Source organism: Aotus nancymaae, unplaced genomic scaffold (assembly GCF_030222135.1).
Source record: "Aotus nancymaae isolate 86718 unplaced genomic scaffold, 86718_ANA_hifiasm-v0.15.2.pri h1tg000059l, whole genome shotgun sequence".
Taxonomy (NCBI): Eukaryota; Metazoa; Chordata; class Mammalia; order Primates; family Aotidae; genus Aotus; species Aotus nancymaae.
This window is the reverse complement of record NW_026988473.1, coordinates 41,659,777-41,683,284: the sequence shown is the minus strand read 5'-3', so window position 1 is coordinate 41,683,284 and position 23,508 is coordinate 41,659,777. Positions and strand designations below refer to the sequence as shown.

General features: G+C 41.4%; 1 protein-coding gene across 11 annotated transcripts in view; it reads right to left on the bottom strand.

Moving 5' to 3' along the window:
* The window catches only part of UEVLD (UEV and lactate/malate dehyrogenase domains), a 62,322-nt gene that overhangs the window by 18,219 nt on the left and 20,595 nt on the right, over window positions 1-23,508 (bottom strand). For 2 of the 11 annotated variants that reach the window (XM_012456521.3, XM_012456523.3), the window contains exons 7-9: window positions 17,815-17,917; window positions 2,689-2,859; window positions 745-918 (exon numbers count right to left, since the gene is read on the bottom strand). The exons of 2 other annotated variants lie outside the window; for them this stretch is intronic. In XM_012456521.3, coding sequence (XP_012311944.1) covers window positions 745-918; window positions 2,689-2,859; window positions 17,815-17,917 — 448 coding nt within the window. 7 more of the 11 variants (XM_012456524.3, XM_064365115.1, XM_064365116.1 and 4 more) reach the window with 6 other exon arrangements.

Sequence of the window (23,508 nt, the reverse complement as noted above, 5' to 3'; positions counted from 1 at the left end):
GGTAACAAGAGCGAAACTCCGTCTCAAAAAAAAAAAAAGAAGCAGACAGGAGGCATGTATCTAGGGAAAAGGTCTGAACTTGGGAAAGGTAAGCAAGGATGAAGGGTAGGGAGAGTAAAGGAGTTCTATATATGCTTTAGGGTTTATTTAAATGTTTCTTTCTGGAAAATTAAACTTTTAAATTAATCCTGGACTCTGAAATTCAATTAAAAAATATAAAATCCTACTAAGCAGTCTTGTCTAACCTCAAACTTACAGAAAAGTAATTACAGTGAAAATGACACATATGAAGAATTTATTCACAATATAGGGGCTATTATATAGAAGGCACTCAAATGCGGAACAAAGTCAATTAAGCCACAATTCTGGAGTCCTCAGATATATGTGAATGCCATGACCACTGGCAATTTTGGTTATAACTAATAAAAATGTACTTCTTTCTTCAGTGACAGGGTCTTACCCTGTCACCCAGGCTTGAATGCAGTGGTGCAATTCATGGCTCACTGCAGCCTTGACCTCCTGAGCTCAAGTGAGCTTCCCACTCAGTCTCTCAAGCAGCTAGGACTACAGGCATGCACTACCATGCCTGGCTAATCTTTTATATCTTTTTGTAGAGATGGGGTCTTGCTTTGTTGCCCAGGCTGGTCTTGAAGTCCTGGCTTCAAGAAATCCTGCCCTGGCCTCCTAAAGTGTTAGAATTATAGGCATGAGCCACTACACCCAGCCTAAAAATGTACTTCTTACCTTTGTCTCCTCCTTGCTCGCCAATAACCCATACTTCTCTGCCGGAAGTCTGTGCCTTCAAAACATTTGTAATAATATACTGTAATCTCTGTGAATCCAGATTACATCCAATTCCAATCACTCGATTTGCAGGAAATGCACTCAGTTTCCATGTCACATAAGTCATGATTTCCACTAAATATTGCATACAAGGTAAAAATGTAAAAGTTAAAAAATATCTACTTCTAGCCTAGCTCACAAAATATTTATTATTTTAATAAGTATTTTAGGGCCTCTATATACTCTTCTTAGATCCTCAATGCACTGAGGCATAATATATTTTTGATATACATTAAAAACACTAACAAGGTTTCAACAAGATCAATTTTACTGCGTATGTGTGTTTTGTTTTTTTTTTTAGACCAGGTCTTGCTCTGTCCCCCAGGCTGGAGTGCAGTGGCACCATCTAGGCTTACTGCAACCTCCACCTCCCAGGTTCAAGCAATTCTCCTATCTCAGTCTTCCTAGTAGCCGGGATTACAGGCGTGCACCACCACACCCAACTAATTTTTTGCATTTTTGTAGAGATGGGTTTTCACCATGTTGGCCAGACTGGTATTGAACTCCTGACCTTAGGTGATCCACCTGCCTCGGCCTCCTAAAATTCTGGGATTACAGGCATAAGCCACCACACCCAGCCAACTTTTATTATTAAACATAAATTGTCAGGGGGAGGGGTAGAAAATAGGTAATTCCTAGAATAGTTAAGTGAGGATAAAAACTGGGTACAGAATTGGCTGGGCGCGGTGGCTCATGCCTGTAATCCCAGCACTTTGGGAGGCTGAGATGGGCAGATCACCTGAGGTCAGGAGTTCGAGATCAGCCTGACCAACATGGAGAAATCCCATCTCTTAAAAACAAACAAACAAACAAACAAAACTGGGTACAGAAAACCAGAAAATAATAATTTCCTTTTATTGATCAAGTTTTCTTCTACATCTTAAACTGAATTTCTATCTTTAAATTAAAATACTGATTCATATGCCACCATGATTCAGTGTAGCATTATGAATGAAAATACAGCTACTTTTTTCTTAACATCCCAAAAGGATGTCAAGAATTGAAGAGATCAATGTCCCTCAACAATTACTCCAGAAAAACAAGTGAAATGCATACAATACCCCTACCTTGGGAACATTTAAAAAAATCTGTTCACCAATTTGAGTCCAGTACAAACTAACTCTTTGAAAATATTTCTATTTTTGAGTATGACAGTTCCAAAACAACCTGCAAAATACAAAATGTTAAAAATGCACTCTGGCTTGCTAACATTTTATGACACTTTGGAATTAACAAAATATCATGCGTATAAGTCATTGCATTTTTCTCTTGGGAGTTTAAACATCTTCTCACTGAGGAAGGCACAGCTTAGAACCTAGAACATAATATCATTATTTCATTAAAAAACTGTACATTGGAACCTTCTAGATGTTAGTCATAAAAAGGAACTGGTAAATACTACACTGTTTATTATACAGGCAATTTTGCTGAATATTGTAGCCATCTCTTTATAATTAAAGTTTTTATTTTCTTTTTGAGACAGAGTGTCACTCTGTCGGCCAGGCTGGAGAGCAGTGGCACCATCTCAGCCTCATTGCAACCCCCATCGCCTCCCGGGTTCAAGCAATTCTCCTGCCTCAGCCTCTTAAGTAGCTGGGACTACAGGCACCCACCATCATCCCTGGTTAACTTTTGTATTTTTAGTAGAGACAGGGTTTCACCATGTTGGCCAGGATGGTCTTGAACTCCTGACCTCAGGTGATCTGCCCGCCTCAGACTCCCAAAGTGCTGGGATTACAGGTGTGAGCCACTGTGCCCTGCCCTAAAGTTTTATGGTTTTTATCAGTAATGGCAATTCTACTGACGCACTGGACCATCGAGTAAATGTAAAATAAAGCATTTTACCTGGCTGAGATGCAACAAGCAGGACACTGTGTGGACTATAATGTCCCAGAGCTGGGACAAGGGCTCTGAACATATCCACATTGCTCTGTACCACATCAAGGTAGGACTGAGAACTACCCAAAGAGTTGACTGTGAAGATCACCATCTTGGAATGAGCAGAGGCAGACAAATCTAGTGAATGAAAAGAAACAGCCTGAGCTCAAGATACAGGCTTTAATCAAGTTCTATTTCATGAGTAAAAGGTTTTTCTTTTCAACAAATGGAGAGCTTTTAGGCATGCCTCCCCATAAATCAACTGCATATCCACAAAAGCATACAAAATGCTGAGGTTTGCCTACAAAAGGAGGATTAAGAGTAAGTGTTGGCTGGGTGTCCACCAGACTCAGCCTCCAAAGTCCCAGCACTTTGGAGGCTGAGTCTGGTGGATCACTTAAGGCCAGGACTTCAAAAACAGCCTGGCCAACATGGCAAAACCCCATCTCTACTGAAAATATAAAAATTAGCCGGGTATGGTGGTACATGACTGTAGTCCCAGCTATTCAGGAGGCTAAGTCAGAGATTCAGTTGAACCCGGGAGGCAGAGGTTCAGTGAGCTGAGATCCCGCCACTGCACTCCACAGTCTCGAGACAGAGTAAGACTCTGTCTCAAAAAAAAAAAAGAGTAAGAGTGTATCCCAAGGGGAGAAGATAGCAATAGTGATTAAAAAAATAAATTATGGGATCTAAAACTTACAAACAAGAACTGTGTTTTTTATACAATTTTTAAGGGAAAATAAATATTATGCTATAGACAAAATGAACCTATAATCAATTACACCACTGATTCCTAAACTGTGAGCTTAGGCACCCTAAAGTTCCTTGAAAGACTCAGAGGCCATCAGGGAGGAGTGGAAATAAGTGGGAAGAAGGCTGGTAAGCACAGCTCCAGGCCACTTATTTTGGCCTATCCAAGCACAGTAGTGCTGCTTTTTAAAAATCTGTTTTACTTTTTAAGGATTCTGCTCTAAAGAAAAAAAAAACTGGTTCAAAAATCTCTAAATTAAATAACTTGGCTTTTTTTTTTTTTTTTTTTTTAAAGAGACAAGGTCTCACTATATTGTCCAGGTGGGACTCGAACTCCTGGGCTCAAGTAATCCTCCTGCCTCCGCCTGCACGCCTCCTGAGTAGCTGAGACTACCGCACCTGCCTCTTGGCTCATTTTAAACTAACTTTTCTTATACTGAAGCCCAGCTGTCCTTGGGTAACTACTTCTTTCAATGGGAACTACAGGTAATCAACTGTTATGACTTAGGAAAAGCTAGTCTATGGAGTTCACTCTGACTCCAGAGCACCTTTGACATTCCAGGACATGTTATGCTATTACAACTATATAACTCTCTACTGCACAGTGTGTTTTACAGTAAGCATGTGCCCAAACCATGGCCAGATGTTACCAGCATCAGAAATAATAGAACCATAATCAAGTAATTAGAATGGCATCAGTCCAGTCAACATTTACAAATGAATATTTGAGTATTAGCCTCCCAGGGAAACGGTAGATTCCATGGTTTATATTCTTAATTAAGCCTTTAAGGCCATCTTTTTTTTTTTTTTTTTTTTTTTTTTTTGTTCTTATTGCCCAGGCTGGAGTACAATGGTATGACTTCAGCTCACCACAACCTCCACCTCCTGGGTTCAAGTGATTCTCCTGCCTCAGCCTCCCAAGTAGTTGGGATTACAGGCATGTGCCACCATGGCCGGCTAATTTTGTATTTTTAGTAGAGATGAAGTTTATCCATGTTGGTCAAGCTGATCTCGAACTCCCAAACTCATGTGATCTGCCTGCCTCAGCCTCCCAAAGTGCTGGGATTACAGGGGTGAGCCACTGCACACGGGTGAGGCCATCTTTCTGAACAAGTTTCAGAAGGAAACATTTGTGTAATGTGTCCACTGGGAGATGCATTATTCAATTTTACTTCCTATTCTGACACAGTTGTAGTGATGGTAGACTTAAACACTAAGTCCTAGATTTTAATTATGGTTCTTCGTGAGTCCTCTTAAGTAATTCCTATGTTGTAGGGTTCACAGTGGATACCTGGTGATAAGTCAAAACCTCAAGAATTGGAAGACATTAGAACTGGAAGGGATATAGTTAACAATTCTATCTGTGTCTAACAGTTTTGCATATATTTATTTACTTAATCTAATCAACAACACACAATCGAGTATTTTACAGATGAGAAATCTGAGGCACAGAGAAGTTAAACAACTTGCTCAAAGTCACAGAACTGATAAGTAGAGCCAGAGGTTAAGCCCATGCAGTCTGACTTCAAAGTGCTATTAAACACTATGCTACATTTAGAAACTTAGTCCTACACCGTCATAAGATGAGGAAATTATTACCTGGAGAGGTTAGGTGGCCTGTCCATATTATGAAATATCAGTGGACAGTTCAATTTGTAACTCTACAATCTGGCCCCAGGCTATCATGATTATTTCTTTTCTTTGCTCCTTTAGCTTCCTCTACTTTCAATGACAGAAATGCCCTCATCTTCAAGATTGATTTTGGAGTAAACATAGTAGTGCCTGTCTAATATGATTTTCTTTCTCTTTTTTTTCTTTTCTTTTTTTTTTTTTTGACACAGGATCTCACTCTGTTGCCCAGGCTGGAGTGCAGTGGTGTGCAATCTTGGTTCACTACAACCTATGCCTCCAAGGTTCAAGCGATTCTCCTGCCTCCATAGTTGCCAGAATTACAGGCACCCACCACTGCACCCAGCTGACTTTTGTATTTTTAGCAAAGATGGGTTTCACCATGTTGGCCAGGCTGGTCTCAAACTGCTGACCTCAGGTGATCTGCCTGCCTCGGCCTCCCAAGTGCTGGGATTATAGGCGTGAGCCACTGCACCGGGCCCCTAATATGATTTCAAAAGTACAAGAAAGGCTTCTTACTCCAATAGATTTTCCCATCAGGCTCTCCGGCCTTTTAATAAATTCTTTTGAGTTTATTATTTATTTATTTTTTTGAGACAGAGTTTTGCTCTTGTTGCCCAGGCTGGAGCGCAATGGCGCGATCTTGGCTCACTGCAACTTCCGCCTCCCAGGTTCAAGCGATTCTCCTGCCTCAGCCTCCCGAATAGCTGAGATTACAGGTGACTGCCATGATGCCCAATTAATTTTTGTATTTTTAGTAGAGATAGGGCTTCACCACGTTGGCCAAGCTGGTCTCCAACTCCTGACCTCAGGTGATCCACCTGCCTCAATTTCCCAAAGTGCAGGGATTACAGGCATGAGCCACTGTGCCCAGCCTCCTTTGAGTTTAAAAAACAGTATTTCTTTTATTTTAAAGTTTTCTCTTAGACGTGGGGCTTGCTATGTTGCCCTGGCTGGATTGAAATCCCTGGGCTCAAACAATCCTCCAACCTCAGCCTGCCAAGTAGCAGGGACTACAGGTGTATGTCACAGCACCCAGCTCAGTATTTCTTTAAATTCTCCTACAAAAACTTGTGATTCAGGATGAACTGGTCTATATTCATTCCCTAGAATTATTTACCTAATTTTTCTGATACTGGCTTTTGCTCAAATTCTCACTGCACTTACGTTTGACAAACATCTGCTTAACTGTCTATGTCAAACATACTATGAGCTCTGGGAGAACAGGGATTATTTGTGTCTTATTTGTCTTTCCATCTCCAAGATCTAGTCGCATAGCAATTGGTACATTTCCCCCAGCTTTCTGCCAGTCCAAATCTCCCCAATCCCAAAAGAACCAGCAACTATCTCAATCCTAATAAGCCAAAAGCAATCTCTGTTTCCACCCAACTTTGAGTCCTCACTGTCTGGACCACTCTCTTGGCATTAATCACATAGTGTCTCCTTACTCTCTTGTCATGAATGATTGTTTACATACAGCACGTGTCTTTTTATCTAAACTTTAAGCTGCTCTGACCAAGTGGAGTCTTCCATTTCTATCAATCCCTTGCAGCAGTTCTTAAATGCTAGGGTAGGTGCCTAAGCATAACCTGGGAAGCTTAATAAAAATGCAGATTAGCCCATGTTCTAAAGATTTTACTTAAATATGTAAGGGGAAACGGGAAATGGCTTTCAGGAATGCAAACCCCTAGATGACTCTGATGCACAGCCAGGTTTGGTTAGCATTGCTCCACAGGCAACTAAGTTCCTTGTACCTGGCACTGAAAATCTTTGACTCTTCAAGTCTTCCCTTACAAGTTGATGATTTAATAATGAAAGAAGATTATACAGTTACAAAGAGAATTAGAAAGAACTTTAAGCATGGTTATATAAAGCTATAAATTACAAGGATAAAAGTTCATTTGAGAATAATGAATTCAACAAACCCCTACTAAGGTCCTATTATGTCACAAGTAATGTGTTAGGCCTTAAGAACTCAAAAGTGAACACAATATTGTCCCTATTCTATAGATCACACAATATAGTAGTACAAGGGTTAGTCAGGAGAGCTTCAGAATGAGACTGCCTAGTTGAAATATCAGCTGTCCCACTTACACATTAGCATAATGGTATGTTTCCTCCCATGCCAAGAACTCAGCATCTGTGTTACTAGGACACAAGCCTCTCACCTCTTTCCCAATTCTACAGGTAGCCCAGAAAAAACTATATCCTTCCTGCTAAGCCAAGGTCTACAACTATTGGAAGACCAGCTCCCAACATATCAATGTGGATTCAAGATCTCTCAAAGTGATCAAGTGGTCAGTGAAAAAGAAAAAAAGACAAACAGTTTTCCTTAAAGCTGGGGCCAGGGGAGACACCACATAATGCCGCTCCATGGATGTCTAAAATTTCCCTAAAAACCTGAGTATTTTATTAGGCTCTTTCCATAGGGGAGGGTGAGTGAGGTTATACAACACTGTAGGGATGATCATACAAAAAGAATACATTTGCAAAACTGGTACACAAAGATCACAATGTCAGCATAGAAACCATAAACCTTAGCAAGAACAGAGGTTAAACATAAACTTATAATCGTTAGCAAGAAAAGCACTGGGCTCACAGCAGCAGGGGGAACAGGGTCTGACACAAGACAACCAGCCTGACCACAGAACTCAAGAGGAGGCGGCCTCCATGCAGGCCTGGAGGAGCAGTGGGAGAAGAAAGACTTTTACATCCTTATCTCCACCACAGAGGTTTTTCCTCATGACAGACACTCCTCATGTGTCCATTTATAGGCTCTCCATAAGGGTCGCGTTCCCTTTCCAGGGCCATAAACAATATGCCTTTCCTGGGAAAGGAATCTGGGTAATAAGCCTCTCCATTTCATGTCCGTTTATAGGCTCTCTGCGATGAGAACCTAATTACGTGCTGTCATCTCTCTTCGGCAGTCAGGCTAAGTGGTTTGTCTCTTACACAGAGTTCCTGCTTTTACAAGAACAGCTCAGCAGGGCCAAAGTTACAAGTTACAGCTTCAGCAGAGCCAAGGTACAAGTTACAGCTCAGCTTTTCCCATTATTCTTCATTTTCTCAAATATAATCGATACAGTAAGTAACAAATATCAAAAGCAAATAATTCATTTCGGGGAAACCTAAGAGAATTCACAGGTTAAAAACCAACAGTAAATTTCTTCTTGTTATATCAGATAGCTTGGGTTTCGCCAATTTTTCCAGAAGCTTGGGGTTGCTCAGTCACCACTGAGGGGTCCACAGTGTTCCCAGCATACAAAAACCAAAGGCTGGTCACAGTTATACTAAGGGACTATCAAATTATGTCAAAAGACACAGTAAATAATACTTCATGCTCTAATATACTACTGTTCTCAGATTATGAGGCTAACGTTGTGATTAATGAAATATGAACTCACTTTAAAACACTGGTGAATTATTTTATTTAAAATCCCGAAAGACCAGGTAACTCTGTATCAAATAATGATATATAAATACTGTGGAGAGCTACTGAAATATTCAAGCTACTCTATCAGTCTGAATATACTGAAGACACTACATATATTTTCATTTCCCTGGTATATCATTATACCATTCTAACAGTACTAAAAATTATCAGATATACTTTTCAAATTATTTTTTAATAGGACCTAAAATTTTAGAAATGTGTATTCTCTCATACTAATGATAATGACTCTTAATCTAGAAAACTGTGCTAAGATGTAGCTATTAAAAATCTTCCTAAAGGCTGGGTGTGGTGGTGCACCTGTAATCCCAGCACTTTGGGAGGCCAAGGCAGGTGAATCACTTGAGGTCAGGAGTTCAAACCAGCCTGGTCAACATGGTGAAACCCCATCTCTACTAAAAATACAAAAATTTGGCCTGGTATGGTGGCTCACATCTGTAATCCCAATACTTTGGGAGGCCAAGGCAGGTGGATCACTTGAGGCCAGGAGTTTGAGACCAGGCTGGACAACATGGTAAAACCCCATCTCTACTAAATACAAAAATCAGCCAGGTGTGGTGGTGCACACCTGTAATCCCAGCTACTCAGGAGGCCGAGGTGGGAGAACTGCATTGCTTGAACCTGGGAAGTGGAGGTGGTGGTGGCAGTGAGCCAAGATCATGCTATTATACTCCAGCCTGGGCAACAGAGCGAGACTCTCTCAAAAAATAAAAATAAATATAAATATAATGGTCAGGCATGGTGATGCATGCCTGTAGGCAACAGAGCGAGACTGTCTCAAAAAATAAAAATAAAAATAAATATAATGGTCAGGCATGGTGACGCATCCCAGCTACTAGGTAGGCTGAAGCAGAAAAATCCCTTGAATCCAGGAGGCAGAGGTTGCAATGAGCTAAGATCTCGCTACTTGCACTACAGCCTGGGTGACAGAATGAGACTCCATCTCAAAAACAAAAACAAAAACAAAAAAATCCTATCTTCTTTTGGAGGGGAAAACCTCCAATGAATGAATGAATAGTAGCTTTGGGTATGTTTTCGTCAATGTATAGAAGGGATTTTTTTTTTTTATGGTGAAATGTGTAGATTTTTTAAATGTTAAATGAGGATATTCATATTTAAACAAGGTAGGAAATCACTGGTCAGTTCAGGTGCGTGTTTTAATCATTACTGTGGCAATGAGCTGGGTTTTGGAGTTCTACGAAGAATGCTGAGGCTGGGCGCAGTGGCTTACACCTTAATCCCAGCACTTTGGGAGGCCGAGGTGGGCATATCACCTGTCAGCAGAGAGCCAAGATTGTCCCACAGAACTACAGCCTGGGTGCCAGAGCAAAACTCTGTGTAAAAAAAAAAGAATGCTGAGACTTTCCAAGATTTACTATATGTGGTAAACTAAGGCCATGAACTTGGTATGTTATGCCGACCACTATCTTTAGAAAGGATTGTCTACAGAATAAACGGTAGGTCTATTGATAAAATTTCACAGTAAGAGAAAAAAAATGATACAATACAAATTGCAGACATCAACACCAGGAGCATGAAGAATAACGAGTGATCTGGCAAAAGGGTTACTCTTGAAGGTTTCCTAGGGAGAAGGTAACTCAGGCTGTAAGGAACTACGAAGAGCAAGTAAGACAGACAAGTTAAAGCTAATGAGAGAGTATTTACCTGGAGTTAAGTGGGAGGGAGGAAAGCTGGTGATAAAATCAATGATTCTCAAATTCAATACAGTGAACTTCAAACTTATTTTTAAGAGACAGGATCTCACTATGCTGCCCAGGCTGGTTTTGAACTAATGGACTTAAAACGATCTTCCAGCCTCAGCCTCTGAAGTAGCTGGGAGTAGAGGCACATATCACAGTGCCCAGCTCATAACTTGTGTTATGAGAAATATTTTATATCACAACCCAATACACATCATAGATGTAGGGATGTATGTAAACTATCACAAAAACACTGCGAAAAACACCTTTACCATATATGCTCTGATATTTTCTCATCTGTCTAGCTCATCTTTTATAAAATGCTGCTCATAATCCACTATCCTAATTTCACAATCTACTATTGCATCACAACTTACAATTTGAAAAATATTGCTTTTAATGAATATAAGAACTACTTGGGATAACTGTCTAACATGTAGATTCCCAGGTATGACTCTAGAAATTCAAAATATGTAGGCCTGGGAAAGAAGCTAGAGATCCATAGTGATTTTTTTTGTTTTTTGTTTTTTGAGATGGAGTCTCAAACTGTCACCTGAGCTGGAGTGCAATCTCTGCTCATTGCAACCTCAACCTCCCGGGTTCACGTGATTCTCCAGCCTCAGCCTCCTAAGTAGCTGGGATTACAGGCGCGTTTTCACTATGTCGGCCAGACTGCTCTAGAACTCCTGACCATGTGATCTGCCCGCCTTGGCCTCCCAAAGTATTGGGATTACAGGCATGAGCCACCATGTCTGGCTGAGATCTATAATTTTAACAAGTACCTCAGGTGATTCTGACACAAGTGATCAAGCCAGCAGGTGTGGCTCATACCTGTAATCCCAGTACTTTAGGAGGCTAAGGCAGGTGAATAACCTAAGTTCAGGAGTTGGAGACAACATGGTGAAACCCCATCTCTACTAAAAATACAAAAATTAGCCAGGCGTGGCGGTGGGTACCTAATCCCAGTTACTCAGGAGGCTGAAGCAGGAGAATCACTTGAACCTAGGCAGCGGAGGTTGCAGTGGGTCGAGATTGCGCCATTGTACTCCAGCCTGGGCGACAAGAGTGAAACTGTCTCAAAAAAAAAAAAATTAGCGAGTGTGGTGGCGTACAACTGTAATCTCAGCTACTTGGGAGGCTGGGGCACAAGCAACGCTTGAACCTGGGAGGCAGAGGTTGCAGTGAGCTAAGACCATGCCACTGTACTCCATCCTGGGCAGCAGAGTGACAAGAAAAAAAAAGTGATCAACCCATAAACCATGTCTTAAGAACCTCTGTCTCCTGAGCACTTTTATTTTGTTCCATTATGCTAACAACTTATTTTTTGCTTTATAATTATTTTTCTCTATACACACATACCTACCTGCACACACAAACATTTACACTTGTATATGCAAAGGCTATTTCTGGAATGAATCATAAGAAATTGGTAACAGGTGTACATTTGAAACTCCAACTCGGTCTCTTACTAATTGTGTAACCTAACTCAAAATCTGAGTCTTACTTGCTTCATCTGTAAATTGGAGTAAGAGAAGTAATAGAATATGAGTACGTATACTCCCTTTAAAAAAAGGGTAGCTATGGTCAGGCAGTGGCTCATGCCTGTAATCCCAGCACTTTGGGAGGCCAAGGTGAGCAGATCACTTGAGGTCAGGCATTCAAGACCAGCCTGGCCAACATGGTGAAACCCGGCTCTACTAAAAAAAAAATACATACACACACACACATAAATATGTGTGTGTGTATATTATATATATATGTGTGTGTGTGTGTGTCTATGTATTTGCTATTATTATTAAGGAATAAGAGATAAACATAATACGTCTTCAGCCAGGAAATGACCTGATCAATATAGTATCATTAACTAGTTAATCCATTAGCTATATTTAATGTAGGATAAGAGAACGTGAGAGAAAAAAACAGGAATGCTCACATACTGTTGGTGAGAGTATAAACTGGTGCAGCCTCCTTGGGGACAATTTAATACTATAAGTTTTATTTTTATTTATTTTTATTCATCTGGAGACCTTAAAAACTATAAATTTTAAAAAGAAATACCTTTTTTGTTTTCTTTTTTTTTTTTTTGAGACAGTGACTCTGTCACTCAGGCTGGGGTACAGTGGCATGATCTCGGCTCACTGCAACCTCTGCCTCCTGGGTTCAAGTGATTCTCCTGCCTCAGCCTCCCAAGTAGCTGGGATTACAGGTGCTAACCACCACACCCAGCTAATTTTTGTATTTTTTTTTAGATGGAGTTTTGCTCTTGTTTTCCAGGCTGGAGTGCAATGGTGTAATCTTGGCTCACTGCAACCTCTACTTCCAGGGTTCAAGTAATTCTCCTGCCTCAGCCTCCCAAGTCGTTGGGATTATAGGTGCCCACCACCATGCCCAGCTAATTTTTATTATTTTTAGTAGAGACAGAGTTTTGTCATGTTGGCCAGGCTGGTCTCGAACTCCTGACCTCAGGTGATCCACCCACCTTGGCCTCCCAAAGTGCTGGGATTATAGGCGTGAGCCACCATGCCCCACCTAATTTTTGTATTTTCAGTAGAGACAGGGTTTCACCATGTTGGCCGGGCTAGTCTCGAACTCCTGAACTCAATCCACATGCCTTGGCCTCCCAAAGTGCTGGGATTACAGGCATAATCCACTGCACCTGCATACCTTTTGATAAAGTAATTGTACTTTATCCCACCAGTTATACTTGGAGAAATACACAAGTATTTTTGCACTACAATGTTCTCCACAGAATTTGTGATCATACACATATACAGACAGACAGACAGACACACACACCCACAACAACCTAAATTTCTATCCACAGGAGACTGGTTAAAGAAAATAAAATGGGCTGGGTGTGGTGGGTCCTGCCTATAATCCCAGCACTTTAGGGCGCTGAGGCGGGCAGATAAACTGAGGTCAGGAGTTCGAGAAGAGCCTGACCAACATGAAACCCCATCTTTACTAAAAATACAAAAATTAGTTGGGCATGGTGGTGCATACCTGTAATTCCAGCTATTTGGGAGGCTGAGGCGAGAGAATCACTTGAACCTGGAGGTGGAGGTTGCAGAGAGCTCACACTGCGCCACTGCACTCTAGCCTGAGCAAGAGAGTGAGATTCCGTTTCAAACAAACAAACAAAAAAAATTAGCTGGGCATGGTGGCATGCTCCTGTAATCCCAGTTACTTGGGAGGCTGAGGCAGGAGAATAACCTGAACTCAGGAAGTGGAGGTTGCAGTAGGCTGAGATTGTGCCACGGCACTCCAGTCTGGGCATCACATCAAGACTTTGTCTCAAAAAAAAGAAGAGGAAGAAGAAAAGAAAACACAGTCATTCATATGATGGAATATTATGCATGAACCTGTTCATAGAAATAAAGTTACTTAGCTATATGTGTTGTTAATAAAGATCTTCTAAAGTATAGAATTAATTCCTTACTAAGTTAAATATCAAATTACCATATAACCCAGCAATTTCACTTTTGGGTATATATCCAAAAGAACCAAAAAGAGGTATTAAGAAAACTTGTACACGAATGTTCATATAGCACTAGTTACAACAGTGAAAAAGTGCAACTGGAGGTCCATTAACTGATAAATGGATAAATAAAATGTGGTATATCCATTTGAAGAAACATTAGCCACAAAAATGAATGATTTACTGACACATGCCACAATATGGATGTACCTTGAAAACATTATGCGAAGTGACATAAAAGTCACATACTATATGATTCCATTTATATAACATAGCTAGTAAAGGAAAATCCACAGAACAGACAGATTAGTAGTTGCCAGAACCTGGGAGAAGAGAAAATGGAGACTGATTGCTCAATGTGTACAGAGCTTCCTTTTGGGGTGGTGAAAATGCTAGAAATTAGTGGTGATAGTTGCACAACATTGTGAATGAGTACTTAAAGTCACCAACGGTAAATTTTATGTTATGTGTATGTGTATTTGAGTACAATAAAAAGACAAAAGGACTGGGTGCAGTGGTTGATGCCTATAATCCCAGCACTTTGGGAGGCCGAGGTGGGTGGATCATCTGAGGTTAGGAGTTCAAGACCAGTCTGACCAAAATGGAGAAACCCTGTCTCTACTAAAAATGACTCCTGAAACAACTACTCTTAACAGTTTCTTTCTTTCTTTCTTTTTTTCTGAGACGGAGTTTTTGCTCTTGTTGCTCAGGTTGGAGTGCAACGGCGTGATCTCAGCTCACTGCAACCTCCGCCTACCGGGTTCAAGCGATTCTCCTGCCTCAGCCTCCCAAGTAGTTGGGATTACATGCCTCGCTAATTTTTTGTAGTTTTAATAGAGATAGGGTTTCACTATGTTGGCCAGGCTGATCCTGAACTCCTGACCTCAGGTGATCTACCTGCCATGGCCTCTCGAAGTGCTGGGATTATAGGCATGAGCCACTGCACCCAACCTCTTAACAGTTTCTTAGTATTTCTCTAGATTGTCTGTATATACACAAGCATAACTGTTTATGTATATATGTATTTGTATGTAAATTTGCATGCTCACATGTATATATACATATCCCTCCCCAAAATGTTATAGTAGCTATTAAAAAAGACACCAAATGATCAGTCAGCTGCAATCAGCTATGTGTGTTAAGATGGGGCATTACTAAAATTTCCAAATGAGCTTTAATTCCCAAATTACTAATGTGCTTCTCCATATCACAGAGTATGTTTATGAGAAGTCAGTAACATTACATTTAAAATTTCTTCATCTAAGGATAGGTGTGGTGGCTCATGCCTGTAATCCCAGCACCTTAGGAGGCCCAGGAGGGAGGATGGCTTGAACCTAGGAGTTTAAGCCAGCCTCAACAACATAGTGAGACCCTGTCTCTACAAAAAATAAAAAAATTAGTCAGGTTGGTGGCGCATGCCTGTGGTCCGAACTACTTGGGAGGCTGAGATAGGAGAATTGCTTGAGCCTGGTAGATCAAGGCTGCGGTGAGCTGTGATTGTTCCACTGCCCTCCAACCTGGGCAACAGAGTGAGACACTGTCTAAAAAAACCAAACAAATAAATAAATAAAATTACTTCATCTAATAGTAATTAAATTAAATGCTATCAGAAATGTACAACCAAGCTGGATATCATGGCACGCACCTGTAGTCTCAGCTACTCATGAGGCTGAGGCAGGAGGACTGCTTGAGGCCAGGAGTTTAAGACCACTCTGGGAAACATAGCAAGAGCCTGTCTCTGTAAAAATAAAAATAAATTCGCCAGGCATGGTGGCACATCCCTGCAGCCCAAAGCTACCTAGGAGGCTGAGGTAGGAGGATCACTTGAACCCAGGTGTTTGATGTTACAATGAGCTATGGTGGCACCACTGAACTCTAGCTTAGACCACAGAGCAAAATCTTGTCTATATAAAAAAAAAAAATGTCCAACCACAATTAATGAAGGGAACATGAATGAAAGTTGCCCCACACTCATTCAACATTCAACAGATAATTACTGACTCCCTACTTGGTAGCAAGCACCATGCACTATACATATATTCCAAGGATTCTAGTCTTTCAATTATCTGCAGCAATAGTTACTCATGGCTATTGAGACACACAGGAAGAAACAGTTTCTTCAGGTCCTACGTGGCCTCACAGCCTCTAGAGTCCATCTACTGAAGTGTCTCCTAAAGTGACCTGGAAAAGTTAAGAGATCCCTTAAGAACTTTAGTACCTGAAAATGATGGGCACAAGAGAAATATCCAGTTCCCCAAATACTTCTACATAGACCTACAAAAAGATCCTTAAAGCAATTATGGTACTCTTTTCAGAGAAGAAAAATGAACTCACTGTATCCTACAGGCAGCCAAAGGCTTATTAAAATTACACCTAACTTTTACAACTGATAAGTACAACTTTTCTGACTACCATTCCTTAGTTTATTGAGGCTTGTGATACTGTATGTCTTTATATATTATTTGGAAACTATTGTCAAGGAATACAGGGGACCTAAGGAAAGGCAAAGGAAAGCCAAACAACTATAGTATGTTATAATTGGACCTTACCTATAACCTGGAAGAAAGGCTTTGGGAAATGTTTATTCTAGTTCAGTGGCCTTTTTTCTTTTTGGATCATGCATCCTTGGTAAAATATTTTCAACCCCACATTCCCAAATATGGTATTTACCTACATAAATATGTCTATACCAAGATTTTATGTACATAAAACACATGCAAATTTTTTAATTAAAAAATGAGCTAGGGCAGGGTGAGGTGGCTCAGGCCTATAATCCTAGTACTTTGGGAGGCTGAGGTGGGCAAATCACTTCAGTCCAGGAGTTCAAGACCACCCTGGGCAATAAGGCAAAATGCCATCTCTACTAAAAACACAAAATTAGCCAGGCGTGGTGGCACATGCCTGCAGTTCAGCTACTTGGGAGGGTAAGGTGGGAGGACAGCTTGAGCTGGGGAAGTGGAGGTTCCAATGAGCTGAGATCATGCTACTGCACTCCAGCCTGGGTGACAGAGTGAAATCCCGACTCAAAAAACAAAGAGATAAGGCCGGGCGCGGTGGCTCAAGCCTGTAATCCCAGCACTTTGGGAGGCCGAGGCGGGTGGATCACGAGGTCAAGAGATCGAGACCATCCTGGTCAACATGGTGAAACCCCATCTCTACTAATACAAAAAATTAGCTGGGCATGGTGGCGCGTGCCTGTAATCCCAGCTACTCAGGAGGCTGAGGCAGGAGAATTGCCTGAACCCAGGAGGCGGAGGTTGCGGTGAGCCGAGATCGCGCCATTGCACTCCAGCCTGGGTAACGAGAGAAACTCCGTCTCAAAAAAAAAAAAAAAAAAAAAAAAAAGAGATAGAAAATTTAACATTTCAAATGTTACTGATGTAGAAACTCTTTTTGTTATTATTAAAATTTATTTCAACAATATATTTTTAGTGCAATGAATGTAAACTGAATATTATGTTGCTTAGGCTGGAGTGCAGTGGCTATTCACAGTCACAATCCAAGTGCACTGCGGCTCCTGGACTCAAGTGATCCTTCTGCCTCAGCCTCTCAAGTAGCTGGTACTACAGTCATGAGTCACCATACCCACTAACTTTTTTTTTCTTATTTTTGATGTAGTACTTTGCTATAAACCAAGAGGCAGGTATTATTTCTACTTTATAAATGAGAAAACTGAAGTTTGAGAGAGTGCATAATCTGACAAATGTCAAAGCTATCATGCAGAGCACGGATGGAAACTTCTACCTGTGGAACTCTAAAACTAATGCTCTTAACCAATATATTCTAAGAAAAGAGCAATCAGAGATAAATTTATCATGAGGTATAAGTCAAAAACAAAGAATAACTCCTTCTGACCAATCTGAATGAATCTGAATTATGTTCTCATTTGATTCTTATTAATATAATCAGTTAAAATCTCTGTATGACTTTGGGTAAGTCATTTAACTTATTTGAATCTTAGTTTCCCAATATGTAAAATGAGAGACTTGGACTTAGTGATCTTTAAGGTCCTTTTCAGCATTAACATTCCAGGAGTCAAAAATAAGAGCTAATAAGGCAAACATTTTTAAGCTGAATAACCAGACCTTTACTGATCTCCACATTAGGAAGGTTGAAGATTTCAAGGTCCATCATGCCTCCTTTAGTCCCTTCTGAGAGGTCTAAGAGGACCAGCCTATCTGCAATGCCCTGTACAATAAGAAAAAGAACAACATTACACTGAACACGGCCAATGACTCAATTTAAATTCATTCAACAATGAGAACGAAAGGACAATAAACGGGCCTCAGACACTGTCTTAAGAAGAATAAGCAACACAATAGCAATAAAAGTGACATACAAGCAAGAAATTAACTTCGGCCAGGCCTAGTGGCCCACACCTGTAATTCCAGCACTTTGGGAGGCCAAGGCGGGTGGATCACCTGAAGTTAGCAGTGCGAGACCAGCCTGGCCAACACGAAGAAACCCTGTAACTACTAAAAATACAAAAACTAGGCTGGGCGCAGTGGCTCACGCCTGTAATCCCAGCACTTTGGGAGGCTGAGGCGGGCAGATCATGAGGTCAAGAGATCGAGACCATCTGGGCCAAAATGGTGAAACCCCGTCTCTACTAAAAATGCAAAAATTAGCGGGTGTGGTGGCACGTGCCTGTAGTCCCAGCTACTCAGGAGGCTAAGGCAGGAGAATCGCTTGAACCTGGGAGGCGGAGGTTGCAGTAAGCCGAGATGGTGCCACTGTACTCCAGCCTGGCGACAGAGCAAGACTCTGTCTCAAACAAAACAAAACAAAACAAAACAAAACAAAAACTAGCCGGGCATGGTGGCACATGCTTGTAATCCCAGCTACTCGGGAGGCTGAGGCAGGAGGATCACTTGAATTCAGGAGGCAGAGATTGCAGTGAGCCAAGATTGTCCCACTGCACTCCAGCCTGGGCAACAGAGCTAGACTCTGTCTCAAAAACAAAAAAAAAAGAAACTATGAACTTCAATAATGTAATCTTTTAGGTCTGACTACTAAAAGCTGTAACAGGGCTTAACTCAGAAGTCACAGATGGCAGGTTTCTTTTGAGACGGAGTTTCATTCTTGTTGCCCTGGCTGGAGTGCAATGGCACAATCTCGGCTCACTGCAACTCTGCCTCCCGGGTTCAAGCGATTCTCTTGCCTCAGCCTCCCAAGTAGCTGGGATTACAGGCATGTGCCACCATGCCCAGCTAATTTTGTATTTTTAGTAGAGATGGGGTGTCACCATGTTGGCCAGACCGATCACGAACTCCTGAGCTCAGTTGACATGCCCGCCTTGGTCTCCCAAAGTGCGGGGATTACAGGTGTGAGCCACTGCGCCTGGCACTGCAGGATTTTTTTTTTTTAAGGAGTCTTGCTCTGTCACCCAGGCTGAAGTGCCATGGCATTATCTCAGCTCACCACAACCTCCACCTTCCAGATTCAAGCGATTCTCCTGCCTTAGCCTCCTGAGTAGCTGGAATTACAGGCACACACCACCACACCCAACTAATTTTTTTTTATATTTTTGGTAGAGATGGGGTTTCACCATGCTGGCCAGGATGGTCTCGAACTCCTGACCTCAAGTGATCTGCCCACCTTGTCCTCCCAAAGTGCTGGTATTACAGGCATGAGCCACCATGCCCAGCCCCTGCAGCGTTCTTTTAATGGTATGAGTTAATAAAAATGACTTGGTACACTCAATACTTCTGTTATTGCTCTTGATTTATGTTTTCATTTTGATATTATCATTTTCATTCTGACAGAGCTCACAGTGACTTTTGGGTCTATTTGGATGTCTTATTTCTAGCAGAAAAGTTAAAAAATAATGCCAGCTTTTTCTTTTTAAAAAAGTGTAATAGCTTTAAAATCTAAAATCAAATCCTGTTATGTGGTACCCTCTCCAAAGACCTCATGGAAAATACTCCGTGTGCCTGTAAATTGGGTGGCACAGTGGGCTGACTGTAAATAACAGTATGGAAACCTCTAAAAATCAGTTTACTTTTGTGGAAGATCTTTCTCCAAAGTAGTAGGAGACTTCATGATCTCTCCTATTTTAGGATTCACAGGCAAAAGTACCCAAAGATCCACCAGACTATCAGGCAGAAAGTGTGATGGTTAAGAAAACAACCCTGGCCGGGCACGGTGGTTTACACCTGTAATCCCAGCACTTTAGAAGGACAAGGTGGACACAGGCTTGAGCCCAGGAGTTTCAGACTAGCCTGGGCAACATGGCAAACCGCTCCCCCCCACACACACATAGAAGGCCTGGCATGGTGGCTCACGCCTGTAATCCCAACACTTTGGGAGGCGGAGGTGGGCGGATCATCTGAGGTCAGGAGTTCGAGGCCAACCTGGCCAACATGGTGAAATCCCATCTCTATTAAAAATACAAAAATTAGCCGGGCGTGGTGGTGGATGCCTGTAATCTCAGCTACTTGGGAAGCTGAAGCAGAATCGCTTGAACCCGGGAGGCAGAGGAGGCAATGAGCCGAGATCACACCACTGCACTCCAGCCTGGGTGACAGAGTGAGACTCTCAAAAAAAAAAAAAAAAAGAAGAAAGAAAACAACCCTGCTACACAATGTATTAGCTATGTAACATGGGAAAGTGGCTGAATTCGGCCTTACTTTATGTGGTTGTAAGGATTAATTATGTGACACCCGGATGGCATATAGTAATCCCCTCTAAAACATAGTTATTATTTTATTGCTAATCATACACATAAGAAAAATGCAAAGAAAACTATGAGTTACCATTTTCATTTAAAAGACACAAAAAAAATCCAAAAGTTTAGCAGTAGTTGTGGGAAAATAAGTATTCTTACATATTATAGGTATGAGAATAAACCGGTATAATTAATAAAAGATAATTTGACAATTTTCTATCAAAAATTTAAAACATTAACTCCTTGAATCCATCAATTCATTTAGAAATCATCCTACAAACTTATCAGTACGTGTAAAACAACACAATATATATAAGGATATTCATAAGACTAGAAATAACAAAATGTTCACCAGCAACATTGAGACAATATAATATAGTGGTTTATAGCAAAGATTGAAAAAGCTTTACTATGTCACCATGTATTCAATCAGTGAAGCATATAGATCACCAGGGACTTTATAAAAATGCAGATTTTGAGGCCAGGCATGGTGGTTCAGGCCTGTAATCCCAGCACTTTGGGAGGCCAAGGCGGGAGGATCACCTGAGGTCAGGAGTTCAAGACCAGCCTGATCAACATGGCAAAACCCCAACTCTACTAAAAATACAAAAATTAGCTGGGTGTGGTGGCATGCACCTGTAATCCCAGCTACTTGAGAGGCTGAGGCAGGAGAATCGCTTGAACCCAGGGGGCAAAGGTTGCAGTGAGCTGAGATAGTGCCACTGCACTCCAGCCTGGAAGACAGAGCGAGACTCCATCTCCCCCACAAAAAAATTGTAGAAATGGGGATCTCATCGTGTTGTTCAGGCTGGCCTCAAACTCCTGGGCTCAAACAATTCTCCTGCCTTGGCCTCCCAAAGTGCTAGGAGTACAGGTGTAAACAACCAGGTCCAGCCAAAAAATGGCAAATTTTCTACCCAGACAGTTCACAGACAAATAATGACAGTGAGAATATTCTAACAGTTTACAAACATGGCCAGGAGCAGTGACTCATGCCTGTAATCCCAGCACTTTGGGAGGCCAGGGCAGGAAGACAGTCCGAACCAGGAGTTCAAGACCAATCTAGACAACATAGGGAGACTCATCTCTACAAAAAAATAAAAAATTAGCTAGGTGTAGTGGCACACCCCTGTGGTCTCAGCTACTCAGGAGGCTGAGGTGGGACGATCTCTTAAGCCCAGGAGGTAGAGTCTGCAGTGAACCATGATTGCACCAGTACTCCAACCTGGGCGACAGAGAGAAAGCCTGTCTCAAAAACAAAAACGAAAAACCATAACTTTCAGATGCCTTCCTGTGCTTACCAAAAAAAAAAAAGACAAATAATTACAAATAAAATAAATAAAACTCAGTACTGTTAGGGATGTCAAAAATCAGGTTGATGTGCATGTTATTAGCAGCATAAATTAGTTCTGTGATCTGGCAATTAAGTGCTATAAAAACCATTCATGCTCTCTGACTCACTAGTACTGTTTTTTAAAATTAGGCAAACCAGGCCAGGTGCAGTGGAGCATGCTTGTACTCCCAGCACTTTGGGAGGCTGAGGCGGGAGGACTGCTTGAGCCCAGGAATTCAAGACCAGCCTGGGAAACATGGCGAAACCCTGACTCTACAAAAATTATAAGAATTAGTGGGATGGTTGCAGGCGTCTGTAGGTCCAGCTACTTGGGAAGCTGAGGTGGGAGGATGGCTTGAGCTGGGGAGACAGAGGGTGCAGTAAGCCGAGATTGCACCACTGCATTCCAGCCTGTGCGACAGAACATGATGCTGTCTGAAAAAAATAAAATAAAAAGGCTGGGTGCGGCGGTTTACACCTGTAATCCCAGCACTTTGGGAGGCCAAGGTGGGTGGATCATGAGGTTTGAGAGGAGCCTGGTCAACATGGTGAAACCCCGTCTCTACTAAAAACATAAAAAAATAGTTGAAGTGTGGTGGTGGGCACCTGGAACCCCAGCTACTCAGGAGGCTGAGGCAGGAGAACTGCTTGAACCTGGGAGGTGGAGGTTGCAGTGAGCTGAGATCAGGCCACTGCACTCTAGCCTGGGTGACAGAGCAAGACTCTGTCTCAAAAAATAATAATAAAGTAAAAATAAAAATAAAATAATGTATGACCAAAAAAAATTCAGATGAAAAAATAAGCAACTTGAAATGTTTATAGAAGCATTTATTTAGTGACAAAAGACTGACTATCACCCAAATTCTAATTAAGATGTAATAGTAAGCCAGGCGTGGTGGCTCATGCTTGTAATCCCAGCACTTTGGGAGACCAAGGCAGGTGGATCACTTGAGGTCAGGAGCTCGAGACCAGCCTGGCCAACATGGCAAAACCCCGTCTCTACTAAAAATACAAAAATTAGCTGGGCATCATGGCATGGGCCTGTAGTCCCAGCTACTTGGGAGGCTGAGACAGGAGAATCACTTGAACCCAGAAGGCAGAGGCTGCAGTGAGCCAAGATTGTACCACTGCACTCCAGCTTTGGCGTCAAAGTGAGACTCCACCTCAAAAAAAAAGGTATGTAATAGTGTATTCAAATGGAGGATGGAAGAAATATGAAACTATAGCATGCCAAAAGTTAGCATATATAACTCTGAGCAGCCAGCTTTTAAGACATTCTAGCTCCATGGATACAATTTAATTATTTGCTGAAGTAGAACCCACCTCCAAGACATATGTGAGTCTTAAATGGAAAGGGAAGAATTTAGATGGCAAAACAATCAAGTATATATAGAAAAGAAAAACTAATGCCAGCCACCAAATAAACATAGAGAGGGGCAGCTACTCTATTCAGAGCTACATCTCTCAAATGACAGAAGACATGCTGTTACCCTGATAGTGGACTCTGGAGGGAGGCAGGCAGGTCTTTCGAACCTCTCTGGAAGGGGATTTAAGCCTTTCTGCAAACAATTTATGTAGAGACTAGTAAAAAGGACTGAAGAAAAAATAAACCCTAAACTAGCATAAAATATTAACTCAGAAACTATGATCCTAAAAGAAAGTAATTATGTAAGAAAAGGCAATCTTTATTTAAAAAAAGCAAATTTTAGAAAGAGCTAAAATTATTATATTCAACAAGAGTTTAACTAAAGTAGCATGATTCAGAAAATACAAAAGAAT